Source organism: Panthera leo, chromosome C1 (assembly GCF_018350215.1).
Source record: "Panthera leo isolate Ple1 chromosome C1, P.leo_Ple1_pat1.1, whole genome shotgun sequence".
NCBI lineage: Eukaryota > Metazoa > Chordata > Mammalia > Carnivora > Felidae > Panthera > Panthera leo.
The window spans coordinates 150,749,398-150,764,882 of record NC_056686.1 but is presented as its reverse complement, the minus strand read 5'-3'; the positions used below and the strand labels follow the sequence as shown (position 1 = coordinate 150,764,882).

The 15,485-nt window shown below is 36.3% G+C and overlaps 1 protein-coding gene across 3 annotated transcripts in view; it reads left to right on the top strand.

The window, feature by feature from the left end:
- KCNH7 (potassium voltage-gated channel subfamily H member 7) overlaps window positions 1-9,353 on the top strand; it is a 154,496-nt gene extending 145,143 nt beyond the window's left edge. For all 3 annotated transcript variants that reach the window (XM_042948967.1, XM_042948966.1, XM_042948968.1), the window contains 2 exons: window positions 4,418-4,610; window positions 6,691-9,353. In XM_042948967.1, the coding sequence (XP_042804901.1) occupies window positions 4,418-4,610; window positions 6,691-6,957 (460 nt within the window). In that variant the 3' untranslated portion in view covers window positions 6,958-9,353. The remainder of the gene's footprint in view (window positions 1-4,417; window positions 4,611-6,690) is intronic.
- The last annotated feature ends 6,132 nt before the right edge of the window (window positions 9,354-15,485 follow it).

The window sequence follows — 15,485 nt, the reverse complement described above, 5'->3', positions numbered from 1 at the left end:
CTACCCCTCCCCGACTCGTGCATGCGCGTGTGTGCACTCTCTGTCTCTTCATCTCAAAATAAACATATTTTTAAAACAATCTATCTTGGCATCTCTTTTGACATAGTCCCAGCATCTATATGTCCTTTGACCTACTTCTCACTTTGACTTACTTCTATTTCTCTCCAATATTTTCAACAAACATTTTATGGCCTAACTCAGCTTAGCCTCTTTTGGATTTGAAATCCAAAATATTACATTTTTACCGCACTGGCGTCTCCAACATCTTTCCTCCACTTTACTCACGAAAGCAAAAGTATAAAGAACAAGTTTGAAGAGGGTAACTCAGCTCAAACTTTGACTTTGAGCGGGAATCCTGGGACATTTTCTGGAATTGGGTCTGCCCTGTTTAGCTTCAGCATTCTGTTCGAATGTAGAACTGTGAATCACAACCCCGTTTGTCTCCTTCAAATATTCATATTAAGCAAACTGTGCAATAAGAACAGATATAAATGGGTCTATCTTGAATCAGCTTTGCTGCTACCACTTTCCTGCTTTAATGACCATTAAACTATATGTAGGGTTAAAGGTTTACAAAAGGAGGGTTCTTACATATTTATATATTATGTCTACAGACATACATACTTAGGGCAATAGCACTTGATCCTAAAACGGGGCTTCTCAAACTTTACAGTGAATGGGAATCGCTTGGGGATCTTATTAAAATGCAGATTCTAAGTCCCGTAGATCTAGAACTCCATTCTAACAAGCGCCCAGCTTTGACCACGCTACAGGTAGGGAGCTCTGGAGCATGTAAAAGCTTTGAATAATGATTTCATGTCTTACAGATCATCCAGAGCAATTTGCGTGTGTGCCGTTAGTATGGCATTGAGCATGTGCTTCACCTAGTGTTATACTTATTTATGTACTTCCTTCTTTTTCCTTCCTACGTGGTCAGCTTCTCTCAGCACCTTAGACTAGATTCTACGTATATCATCATCATGTTCTCCTTTTCACCTTCCTGCCCAACAACGTGCCTGGTATATTGTGGATCTTTAAATAAGTGCATGAACGCATTTACTTTATGCAGCTGAATAGTTATGTTGATGTAGGAGAGAAAAAATATTTTTCCTTCTACCCTTCTGAGTTCTTGGCTAAGACCCCTGTAATTAAAGACAGATTAACAAGAAAAAACAAGTAAGTTTATTTAACACATTGCCCTCATGTATACATGGGAGATATACAGAGGAAAATGAGTAAATCCCCAAGGTCGCTTAGAATCCGGGATTAGACACCACCTTGTTAAGGGAAAGTGTAGGGGGACGTAGGCCTCTTAGAGGAGAGTAAATGATTTTTAGGAAAGGTAAATGGATAGTCAGAAGAAGAGGTAGAAGATATAATAGTTTGTGAAAAAGTTTGTCTCAGTGTGGTGTCGGCTTCCAGTCTTTTCTCTTGTGACAAGAGCCAATCTTCTCTTGCTGATGAAATACGAGAGGAGTGAATTTATCACAGTTGAGTTCCTTTTGGATCTGCTTTTAGGAAGATAAGGGAAGTTCAGAGAAAGCCTCTCTCCGCATTTTCTGTTTTTCATGTGCCTACAACTCAAATAATCAATATGCCAAAGTGGCATATTTCGGTACCTTTCATTGACCAAAAAAAAAAAAAAAAGTTTTAAAACCGGGTTATAGACTGGGTGGTCTGTAAACAACAGAGACTCATTTCTGACAACACAGGAGGCTGGGAAGTCCAAGATCAAGGTACCAGCAGATTCAGTGTCTGGTGAGGCTGGTTTCCTGATTCATAGGTGGCTATCTTCTTGGGGTGTACTCATATGGTAAAAGGTAGAAGGAAGGAAGCTCTCTGGGGTCTCTTTTATAGGGACACTAATCCCACTCATGAGAGCTCCACCCTCATGACCTAATCACATCCTAAATACCCTACCTCCTAACACCGTCGCATTGGTGGTTAAGATTTTAACATATGAATTTTGAGTATATAAACATTCAAGCCATTGCACTGAACTACCCAAAATATCAGATAACCAGTTAATAAACAAAAACTAAGTATTCAAAATTACTGCAGGAAGAGAGAATGCTATCTTGAAAGAGCCTAAGTGGTGTCTCAGGAGGGGAAGTAAGAAGTAGGACATTCCTAGGACTTTGAAATCTGGGCCCTTCAAGGCTGGGAACTAATTGGAATTGGGCAAAGTCCATGCTGTTATAATCCAGGTTGAGGGACACAGTGAGGTGAAGATCTTCAAGCAAATCTGAATAAATAAAATCTGTCTGATAAACAAATTATTTGTTCAGATGAGCAGACTGTTGTCTCCAATGAGTTGGTCTATAGAAATTTCCTGAAGAAGTGAAGTGAAGTTTATATTTAGTCTTATTTTTTTCAGGCAAGGTTTTCCCGGAACAAACAACAAAGTCAGGTTGACAGAAGTGGTCCACACAGTCTCAGTTCTCACCCTGCACCTGCTACTTCACCTGCACAGGGAACTCTTGCATGCATGAGCCCCACTTACAGTAGTACATTGCCATTACTGAAGACCCACCTTCCAACAGATTTCTTCCTTATGGAGACTATTCAAATAGAATCCATGATATTAAGATCCCGTTTCTCAGAGACCACTGCTGTTTGATAAAGGACTCAAAAACAGTATCATGATTTCTTATTCTCTGTTGCATTTTGAATCCCATGTGTTGAAATTTTTATTCCATCCCCCACCCCCAAGTCCATTTATATTCAATGTAATAAATACTTTGTAAGCCACTCACTAAACATTAGTCTGTTTGCAGACTTTTCTTTGGGGGTGCAAAGGAGGGAGAAATGAATTCTGAATGAGTCCAAGATGGAAAGAGTTTCGGGTGCAGATAAAATTTGAACTGGAGCTTGAGAAATGAAAGGAAAAATTGACGTATGACAACAAAATAATAAGCTTTCTCCAGTTAGTTGGCACCATAAAGAAATAGATCAGACCTACAGGTAACAAGTAGATAAATAAACTGGTCGATAACTCCTTTTTTTGTCTCATTTCAGTGTATGGTTTTGACATTTGTGAGGCACAATCATGTATAATTTATAGCTTTTGGTTTAGAAGACAGGAAGCTATATGGTTAAGTATACCAAGTATAGAAAACCTGTACGAATGATGTTATTATGATTCTCAGGAGGAAGATCTGTAGTGGCAGGATTAAGAACTAAAAAGAAAAACAAAATAACCTTTTCTTAAATCAAAGACTAAGTTCTCTCCACTTCAAATGTCACAAACAAATGCAGCATGTATATAATTGGACAAAATTAGTTCTATGATTTTAAAATTTTGGTAAAATTTACCTTCCCTTTGCATCTTTCATTCAGAGACAAAATAGCACAAGTAAGATTTAAAGTTTTCTAAAGATGCATACAGTCCAAATTTTCTGTTCTTATGCCCACAAACTTTCCTTTTTTAAAGTGCTGTTAACACATGCAAAAAAAGAAAATTAGTCCTATTGTATTTTGCTATTTTCCTTCGAATTTTAATTTAAAATGAGAATGAATTTAACAGGCCAGTTGGATCCTTCTGAGCTTTGGGGAAAAAAACATCAGACTGGCATCTTGCAAGCCAGATGGGTCATAGAAGCAAGTGAACTTGTATATTTGGTTTGTTTCTTAAATGCCAAAGGCCTGGAATTGTAAATTGGTTAGAAATTTAGCATCTAACAGCATTTAACAATAAAGAACACAATGGGGGGCGCCTGGGTGGCTCAGTCGGTTAGGCGTCCGACTTCAGCTCAGGTCATGATCCCACAGTTCACGAGTTCAAGCCCTGCATCGGCAGCTTGAAGCCTGGAGGCTGCTTTGGATTCTGTGTCTCCCTCTCTCTCTGCTCCTCCTTCCCCCGCTCAAAATAGGTAAATTTAAATTTGTTTTTAAAAAAAAGAATACAATGAATAACATGCAATACTGTGAATAGGACAGAAACAAGGTAAAATAAAGGTAAACTTGAAATACATAAGAAATTACACAATTGTTGCAGCTATGAAAGAAATGTGCTACCAAGTCCATATTTAAAGAGTAAACAAAATGTTCTGAAGAAACTGGCAAAGCCTGATTAAAAAGCAAAGAAAATTATCATTAACAATGGATTCTCAGTATGTTTTACATTTGAAATCAATAAAGGTTGGTAAAAATGTAGTCTATTTCAATTCAGCTGCTTTCCCATTAAGATCTTATTAAAGAAGCAGGAAAGCAGGAAAGCAATGGTGTTTATCAGAACCACTAGTGGAACACAGAAAGTGAGCATCAGCCAGGAGAGAATCTGTGTGCTCCCTCTCCTGTCCTTCTTGTTTAAAGCAGGGCCATAATTCTGTTTGTTGGTGGTACTGAATTTTCTCAAATGCTTTGCAATCCTGGACTATTTTAGGACTGTCTTCCCCCATTTGTGTCTGTCCTGCAGACTTGAATCCCAAATGACTGCTGACATCCAGACCATCTTACAGTTGCTGCAGAAACAAACCACTGTGGTTCCCCCCGCCTACAGTATGGTAACTGCCGGAGCGGAGTATCAGAGACCCATTATTCGCCTGATGAGATCCAGCCATCCAGCAGCATCCATCAAGACTGATCGAAGTTTCAGTCCTTCCTCACAAGTAAGTATAGATGCTGTATAAACGAGAGTCTCTCTCTGGGTGTTTCTGGGGACCACATGAGTTAGAATCATCTAGGGTGCTATGGGAAAATAAAAGTCTCATCCCCATCTGTTTTTGCTCCATTAAATTTCTGGGAATAGCCCCTAGAATTTGAATTTAAACCAGCCCCCCAATAATTCTTCTGTTCATTTTTTTAAATTTTTTTTTTAATTTTCATCCAGTTAGTTAGCATATAGTGCACAATGACTTCATTAGATTCCTTAATGCCCCTTACCCATTTAGCCCATCTCCCCTCCCCAACCCCTCCAGTAACCCTCTGTTCTCCATATTTAAGAGCCTCTTATGTTTTGTCCCCTTCCCTGTTTTTATATTATTTTTGCTTCCCTTCTCTTATGTTCATGTTTTGTATCTTAAAGTCCTCATGAGTGAAGTCATATATGTCTTTCTCTGACTAATTTCTCTTAGCATAATACCCTCTAGTTCCATCCACGTAGTTGCAAATGGCAAGATTTCATTCTTTTTGATTGCTGAGTAATACTCCTATATATATATATATATATATATATATATATATATATATATACCACATCTTCTTTATCCATTCATCCATCAATGGACATTTGGGCTCTTTCCATACTTTGGCTATTGTTGATAGTGCTGTTATAAACGTTGGGGTGCATGTGTCCCTTTGAAACAAAATGCCCGTATCCCTTGGTTATGTTTATTTCAAGTTTGAGAACAGTGGACCTCAAAGAATGATTTTAAACCCCTAGTAATTTTTTCCCCCCTAAGAAAAAGTTATTTTCAAGAATCAATCTGCTTGAGTTTATATATGGTAGAGCTTTGAAAGCTGTAGCCCTGGGTCCAAAAAGCACTTCAAAGAATGGTCTGTAATTTACTATGGTGACAAGAGGTGCTCTTGGGCACCGTCTCCAGAAGGAAGTAAGGGGAGGAGAAAGAGCAGTTGTCCACAGAGGATCTGAGGTTCCAGTAAGATCAGACTAGTAATCTCATTTGTGCCCCACCCATCACCTGAGATCTCTAAGCTTTTCACATCCCCATGATAGTAAAAGGAGTAATGTTAAAGTGTCCTTTATCTCGCCTCTGAAGACTTCTAAGGTCTTTTTAATAAAAATATTTTAATAAATTTAAAAAAATGTTTATTTATTTTGGGAGAGAGAGGGAAGGGCAGAGAGAGAGAGAGAATCCCAAGCAGGCCCCCCACTGTAGGCACAGAGCCCCATTCAGGGTGCGATCTCACCAACTATGAGATCATGACCGGAGTTGAAATCAAGAGTTGGATGCTTAACGGACTGAGCCACCCAGATGCCCCTAAAGACTTCTAAGACCTTTTGACTTATGTTAATATGAAGGTCTGCATGGGAAATTATTCTTAATTACTTAAGCCGAATAGCCAAACTGACTCTAAGGAAGGTGGACCCAGCACAGTCTTGTAAGATTTTTTTTAGAAGTTTGGAAATTTAGTGCAAAATATTATGGGAAATTAAGCTACATTAATAACAGGGAGAAATGTGAAGAAAGAAAATAATGAAATCTTTCTGAGATATGAAAGTATAATTTTTTTTATCCCTAGCTAGTTTTGAATATCTCCGATCTTGCAAAACTGTGTACTTTGTTCTTTGTTTTCAGTGGATTTAGGTAATATTTTCTGACCAAGGATGGGTGATTTTCCTTTGTTTTTTTTACCTCTCCTCCTTACACTGTCTAGTCACCAAATGACACACATTTCTGATCTTAGTTTTGTCTTGAATTTTGAATTAAAACTCATCTGGAAACTCAAACTCAATGTTAAATTGTGTGTATGTATGTATGTATGTATGTATCTGTATGAATCTGATCTGGCTTCAGTGCAAAATTAAAGTTCTTAGAATGGTTGTTTAGGATAAACTGATGCCCAACCTCCAAAGCCTTGATCCGGCCTTGGGAGGGAAAGTTTGGTTAATACCACTAATCAAATATAGATTAATGGGGAAATAAAACGTATTTTGATTTCGTGAGTGTAATTTTAGAAATCTGTCCAAATGAATTGTAAAAACGTGTTTTCTTGTCTTTCTCTCAGTGTCCTGAATTTCTAGACCTTGAAAAATCTAAACTTAAATCCAAAGACTCCCTCTCAAGTGGGGTGCATCTGAACACAGCTTCGGAAGACAACTTGACTTCACTTTTAAAACAAGACAGTGATCTCTCTTTAGAGCTTCACCCGCGGCAAAGAAAAACTTACCTTCATCCAATTAGGCATCCTTCTTTGACAGATTCATCCCTAAGCACTGTAGGAATCTTGGGTCTTCATAGGCATGTTTCTGATCCTGGTCTTCCGGGGAAATAATCATTTTGTACTATTTACTCCACATACAATGTAAGTGCTTTTAATGGCTGTTTTCCTTTTTTTGTATTTAAATCCTCTCTACTTGACTCAGGGGCTCACAAGGTACCATTATATGCAAAAGTACTGTATATTTTCCTAAATTGAAGCTTGTAAGGTAAAATTGAGCAATTAGGATGTAAATATACATATGAACTCTTTTGTTCCAAATGTTAAAACTGCCAGCATCTCCAGGCATCTTATTTTATTTTTATTTATTTATTTATTTTTAAATCATGTGCATGTTAGGAAACTCCAATTTCTCTTGCATGGAGACTCCTACTTACTACTTTTACTAAATCTGTACTTTGTTATGAAAATGCCTTCCAAGCAAGTAAGAAACCAAGGGGTGACATTGTTCATGGAAGCAAATCATGGAAGATCCTAAACTCACGGAAGTTCCAGGGGTAGAAAGGGAACTTAAGTCACTCAGAACAGATACCCTTCTGTTCTGAGAGGTTTATAGTTAATTACATCCATTTCACCACACTGAAAAAAAAAATAGTTTTAGAGTTCTGAATCTTCGACCACGTTGGGTGTCCATCTCCAAATACATGAATATAGGCCAGCTTTAATGAGGACAAAAAGGACTTTCGACTTAAAATTGTGTCTTTAACTGCATTTACAAACTACCTAACATGTTTCTCACTGGCACATTTCCTTGCATATTTAGAAACAAGTAGAAACAAGTTTCTCTCTCTTTTTATTATTATTATTATTATTATTTTTTTTTTTTTTTGAGGAGGGGGAGTCTTCTCAAGAACTGCCAAGGTGTGACTGACACAAAGTGATATCTACAGCTTTCCTCTGATTCATATATTAGGGCAATCCTGAATTGGAGCAAAAGAGTGGACACACATGGTTCTTTTTTAAAAATGTGCAACCCAGTGAATTTGCATGGCAAAACTAGCTCCCATTTGAGCATATGTTGTTCCACGGTTTTCGATTTAATCCCAGCTGTGGAAAAACAATATGCTTGTACCTGCCTGTAAAGGAAATGAAGACACCAGCAGTAAAATTTCTGTTTTGTTCAGTTACTCAAACACATTTGTTAATCAAAGATTAAATGAAAATGCATTCTGTATGAATTGGGCTGAATATATTTGGACCCCAGAATATCAGAACATACAATGGAATATATTTTAATATCTTTAGCTGTTAGACTTTTTCGGAGGGGGTACGATATGCTTCTCATAAAATCAGGATACAGAAAAAACTGCAAGTTAATTTAAGATTCTGAGTTGTCAATTTTTACTTAAGTTTTATTTTTCAATTCCTTTGAGTACAATTGTAATTTTATTTTGGGCTGATCTATTATATCCTTTCCTTCTGAACGAAATCTTGAAATTTTTTGCAAGTTTCTTCCTTCTTTAATAATTCTTACACCCACATATATTTTTAAAGAAATATTATATCGGTGCACATTATTAAATGGATTAGTTTCCATCCCTCCAGGATAGAAATATAATCTATTGACTTACTTTTACCTTTGACACTATTGGTTTCAAATATAAGCAATTCCTTTAAATTTACAAAGCTATTGCACTATTTAAAATGATGAAAGTGACCTTAAGTTGCCCCCTATATATTTTTAAATGGTCACATGTGTGGGAGGCAATCTGTAGGCGTGAACATATTCTTATCCCTGCTAAATGTTCGAAAAAAAAGAAAACATAAGCGATAAAGTATGTATGACAAAATGACTAGTCAATTCAGTAAAAAACAGAACAAGTTTAACTAGCTTCCCAAACCATTTGGTGTTAGGCAGATACAAATTTAAGGACTAATGCTTTCTTTCCTTCATTCAACAAACATTTATGGGTGCCTAGCTGGGGGAGGCAAATGGCTAACGTTGATTCAGAGGACTATTTGAGGATTTTATATCTATATTTAGGCATATTTTTGCAGCTGCAACAAATTTCATAAGGATTGCCAGCCTAAGCTCCAGGGAAAGTCAGAAGGAATTCACCAGAGACTGTCATTTGTAGAGGATTTGGCAGGTGAGGAATTTAGATCTGATTGTTTGATTAGTGGATGCTTCAACTCCAACACTTGCTGTGACGTGCATAAAATCCCACATAAAGCCTCTATACTTCTTTATAAAAACTGAGCATGAAAAAAAATAAATAAAAATTGAGCTTGAGGGAATGGAAAGATGGGGAATAGTATACAAGTTTCCAGCTTGCTTAAAGTTTTGCATAAGACAAACATTCTTCCTCTTAATGCCTTGACATAAAATAATTCCTTGATATTAAAATCTAAGTCTCAGAGAACTGGACAGGATTAAGAAGTTCCCCTCTTCTAGGATATTAGCTTAACAAGAGCCTGGAAAAGCTAACATGTGATTAGTTAGGCAGAAATGTCAGAGGCTCAATGGTTAAAATGACTTAGAGATGACCAAAGCAATTATCTTAATTTACAAAATGCATCTCCTTATCCCAGTCAAAGGTCCAATGCCTGAAATCACTTGTCATGCTTGCTGTGGCCAACAGTCTGACCCCTCCATTGGCGATCCTCCTGAGAGGCAGGGTTGACTGCCCATCAGTCCTGGCAGTAGGAGCACTGCTGTCCTCCTAGGTAATTCGAAGCACTTAATACAACTGATGCTTTCCACCTAAAAATAGTGAGATCTGGTTCCCAGGCCTAAATAAAATTCCATCTAAAATCTGAAGTTTATCTGAGTGAGTTGTTTTCCTGCTGTTATTGCTGGGCAGAGAGCGGGACATATCATTTTACCTTAGAGAGGAGTCCCGTGTTCTAATTAGTTGATAAGGAAACTAGGAATGAAAAATGTTGAAGCAATGTTCTTGCAGGATTTTTAAATTAAAATTCACCCATTCAACAGACATGAGAAGGCAGGGGCAAATTTGGGACAGCCTCCTTTTCTTATGTCCATGGTAATGGATTGGTCATCAGAGATGAATTTTCCCACTCTTCCAGTCAGAAGATATGGGTATCGTATCAGGGCCTAGTGGCATTTGGTGTGAGGTTGGATATGTGTATATGACAGCTGCTTACAGGCCCTTTTGGAGGTTTATCTTTAACAGTGGTTCCCAAAAGCCTAAAAGAACCATTTCTTTAACCGGATGTCATTTAAAATCCCTTCATATATTATCAAAGGAAAAAGTTTATCACCTCGTTGGCATACCTAAAACAATCATTCTAACAGGTAAATCTTTCCCTTGAAGGCTTTTCATGATTAAAAAAAGGAATGTGGGAGATCTAGTTATTAAAAATGAGTCGCAACACTGATTTAGAACATAGTAGTCTTTAAATTGCTTATCCATGATTGAAACCAAAAGTAAATCAATGTATTTGAGGAGATTCCTACTGCAAATCAAAATTTTTATAAATTACAAAAAATTTCAGATCTTGATTTTTGCACGATAGAAAAATGTGTCTATCATGTAAGTTCAGAGGCACTTGGAAGACAGATGATGATGTCTTCCCATGTAGGCCTAGAATTAGCAGTACTAAAACAGCCAGGGATCATGCTAGAAATGCATATTCGTGGGCCCCACCCAGACCTACTGACTCAGAAACTCTAGAGGTGGAACCCAGCAATCATCTTTTAACAAGCCCTCTTCTATATGATCTCCATAAACACAAGAACTTTGAGAATCACTAACGTAGAGCATGGGCTCTGCAGTCAGACCCACGTGGGTCTCAGGAGTTCTCTCATGAAGAGCTGTGTGACCCTGACCAATTTAATTAACCTCCCTGAGTCTTTTTCCTGAATTTGTAAAAATGAGATAATGGTACCTGCCTCAAAGAAGCTTGAGGAAGAAGTGAGATAACATATAGTAAAGTGCCTGGCACACATAGGTGCCCCTAAAATGCTAGATTCTTTGATTATCATCCAGGACCACGATATTAAAAACAATCAGGAAGACAAATAATTTTTTCCACAATAAAGCTTTTCTGTAATGTGCTATGCCTCCAGCTAAATATCCATTAACAAGACTGAAGGTTTTGATTCAGAAGACACAAGAGTAGCTATTGTTTTCTCTAATTGCATTTTGCACTGTTAGGTTTTTAGCTTTAAAGTAATACTATTTATAATGATAGTGAGAGTATGAATGTCATTGTTACAAACCTGTGTACTCTGAATCAGTGATCTGTTGAATTCAGTACTACTAAAAAGTGGTCTGTAAAGACCGGCTCACTGGGGAAGCCCCTCTTTAGATCCATGACGTAGTTCCCAGATGGGTATTTGGAAATGCATTTTCAAAATAGTGTTGAAAGAAAATACACTTTCTATTTTCTCAGAAAATAGAATTTATAGTTGTAGTGGTCCTTTGCAGGCTTCTAGGCCCACACCATCATGCACAGATACGCTAAACAGACTGCCTGCCTAAGTCCAGGGTGCAATGGTAGAAATGGCAAGAGACTTGGTGTCATAAACCTGAATTAAAATCCTACCTTCTCCACTTTTAGGACAAACCCTCGGTGAGCCCCAGTAGCCAAAATTATGAAGGCAATGTCTTAAATATCTTGAGGAGTGTTGGGGAGCCTCTGAAGTACGTATATGGAAGTGCTTTGTAAACCATAAAGCACCATGTAACTATAAGCTCTTTATGTGACTTGTGCATCATCACAAATACAGTGTCATTAGGGTGGCAGTGCCGTAGCATGACCTAGGTCTTCTGAAAACCTTCCATGGCTCCTTCCCCTACCCAAAACTGACAGCATTCCCACTCTGACAAAAATCTATACAGTGATTCTCACACGGCTCTCAAAGATCTATTTACTCAGAGTAGGAGAACACCAGTGTTAGGAAAGCTATCCTCTGCTATAGCATCCCCGTATTTGTCAAAAATTGTCGGTGTCCAACATCCATAGAATTATATATTTGAGTTGTGATGGTTTTCTAGGTATGCAGTACTTTACCCCTCACCCCCTCACTTCTTAAGTGTTCTCATTCAAAGCTTCTGTCTCTGGGTTCCACTTAACTTACAACAAAGTGATGTTACCATTTTAAAAACTAAAAGGATGTTTTAAAATGCTTTGTAAGGTATTAGTTGTTGTGACTGATCAGTGCCCAACCTTAGAATAATTCATTACATGTTCTGTAGTACAAATACACTTGCTCTAAGAATATACAATACAGAAAATTCACGGAAGACATGAATTATTAATAATTGACAGCATGAAAAGAAATTATCACAAGGCCTATTTATATAAACTATTAAGTGGAGGTTGAGAGAGATGACTAACAAGACATTTTTTAAAATACATTATCACTATGAATAGGATGAAACATCTGTAGGAATGCAATGTTAAGAACACAGAACCATATGATCAACTGACCGATTTCATTGTTTTAGCAATCAAAATCAAACTTTTAAATGAGTAGCAAGTATTAGAGAAATGCTCCCAATAAAATATTTATTATGAGAAGTGGCAAATTTAACATGATTTTTCTTGAGAAGCTAATGTCAAAACTTAGCTGAATTCCTAACCGGTAGTCATGAAGTCATGACATTTGTGACTTTCGTTAGTTAATTTATATTTTGAGAGATACAAAATAATTTGGTACACCTATGGTTTTAAAACACTGTATGTTTAATCTTCACTTTTGGTGTTTCCCTTGTATGCATCATTTTTAAATGAAAAATCACACCTGTTAGCACTTAAATCATATACTTTTTGTATTGACACTGTATTAAGTATTCTGAGTATATGTAAGAAAATTCCACACCATCTCATCAACCTCATTTATTTTGGAGTAAAATTTAAGGACTGGTCATCTTATACTTACCTCCTCCACAGTCTCTTCAGAAGATACAATGTTACAATAACATTGAATATGGCACCCTTTTTCCAAACATAAAAACACCGAGGAATCCCTAGTTTTCATCTCCAGGGATTAATTAGACACACCTCCTTCTAGCTGAAATTTGCATTCTATGATTTTGATAGAAAAATATATACCAGAATGTTTGCCAGTTCAATAATACATTTCAAAAAATAATGTGTGTAATCATTTGAAAATGTCAGTCATCTGATAAAAAGAAGTTCACTCACATTGGTTAAGTAGTAAGTACCTTGGAATGCTTTAAATGTAATGAAACAATCTACCAAAACACATACTTTTTCCTAGTCTTTATGCACATAATGTAGCATGAAATCACGACGCTTTTGAAATACTCTGTGCGGATATATTTATTTTTTAGCAAATATTTTCTTCAAAGATTGGTATGTGGTATTGGCAGTGTAATCTACTTGCACAACTAGTTTTGCAATAACCTACAAATAACTGTAAATAAGAAAAATGTAAATTTCATGTAAAAATGGTTGCAGATTTTTGGTAGCTAAAAGTGTACAAGTTGTATTGAAAATATAGTATATATACATAATTTAAGAACGAAGCATATACTTTCTGATCTATTTATACATGAAAATTCAAGAATTTGTAAAAGAAATTATTTTGGGGAAAAAGAAAGTAAATCTCATTAGCTAGCTTTTATTAGAGAAGCCAACTATTTCCAACATTTTACTAGGTAGAGTGCTAGATACAGGCATGGTGGTGCTGATGTACTTCACGAAATCCCATAATTGCAACAGTGCCACTACAGTTTTACGGAGTTCACTGGGACACTAGTAAACTGGACTGGGTGGTAAAAGCATTATGTCTAAAATTGAAGAACTATAAAAACATTTCACTTACTATTGACTGTCAAGCACACAGTGGTAATTGACTAAAACGTCTACCGTTCCATTATTGAAAATTTCTGATAACTGAGCAGGCTTCAAATTACATGGGACACATTTGGTATAATGCGTGGATGGTTCATTTTTTTCGTCAAGAATGAAAATATCCAGATAACATTATTTTCATTTGCCTATGTTTCATATATTCTAATTCCTCCCCTAGAATCAGTTATCTATTATTTAAGAAAAAGCATCTATCTTCAGAGAAACCTTTTCCACAAAATCAGTTGGTCATAATGTGGCATTTTCTAAGCTAAGGACTATTTACTCTGTTTAGTGGTTTAGATTCTCCACCATTCATTATTTTAGGTTTAAGAAGCCAAGAGAACATTTCGCTATTTAATAAATGAAAAACCAAATCAAATATAGATTAGCAGAAACAAACGTGTTGTTATCTTTAAGTGAGGCTGATTAGAAAAAGAATCAAAGTATGAATAAGCTATTTAAAAACTTAAAATCTCTTGCCATAAGAGAGATTTGAGGGTGATGCATTTAGATAGCTTTGGGAAATTAAATATGCATCCAAAAGTTCGGCTAACCTGAAAATTTTCTGATATGGCCTATAATTTTCAAAAGAATATGGATCTTTGTTTAGTATGTTTCTGGAACATACATACCTGTTCAGGTTATCTTTTGAAATTTCAGTTATCATAGCAATATAAATGTGATTAAATATAGCCAGCTAAAATGCAAATGACTGCATGTATCTGTAAAGCACATATTTATATTTTCATGCTTAAGGGAAAATGTTGGGATCCGCCCCCCCCCCAACAGTGTTATCTGATGAAGGTACTAATTCCTGGCATATTTGTCTCTGAATATAGCTATTAAATGATGACATAGCCAAAATTCTCATTTCCCGTAAGCTTTCCAAATCGCCACCATCTCTGATGTTGTGGAAGGGTTGGAAATGTAAGTAGCACATAGGCAAGGACCCTCCTCACCCCCTAACTGTCTGGTGCATCATAGTAATGTAGGAGTGCTGCCAATGTCTACTTACTCTACATTCAGATTTACAGAAGCACACCTGAAGTTATTCCTGAATGCTCACAAAATAATACACAAAGCTGTACATTGCCAAGCTACCTGGGTAAAAGGAATGTTAAGCAATATAAGGCTCTTTTCTTTATTAGATGCCGGTAAAATAAGTTTTTTAAAACAAGTAGAAAAAGAAATGGCAAGAAACAAAAGCACAGATTTCCCAGCATCCAAATAATGAGTTGATAGTGAGCCAGACAAATTTTTCATAAGTGTCCTAATGTTTTGCTGGAAAGTAGTTTTGTGCTCAGTATTCTAAATTACAGGAAATATTTAACTTAATATATGGACATATATGATGTTGTAACCTTATTCTATACTACAAATTACCTAAACAGTATTCACTTAAAATCTTCTCTGCATTCATCACTATAACAGAAGTTTTAAATATTTGTTTTTTCTTTGTGTCATCTAATTTTATTATGAAGTCTAGACATACTTTAGATGATAGCTTAGAATTGTACATTTATTTCAAAGTGCTTACAAAATCAAAATGATGTGGTTTTTTAATACAAGTTTCAAAGTAATAAAACACCCATGGCTGCATTTTAAAGTTTAAAAGAAAAGAAAAAATGCTAACGTGAAAGAAGTCTTGGATTTTTACTCACTAGATTTAATTACCAGATGTTCACAAATTTATTCCTATTAATTTCCCAGAAAACTGCTACAAATCCGAGAAAACATATCATCTATGAATTTGTCAAAAGTACAAAAGAAAAGCACATTTCTGACAAATTGTA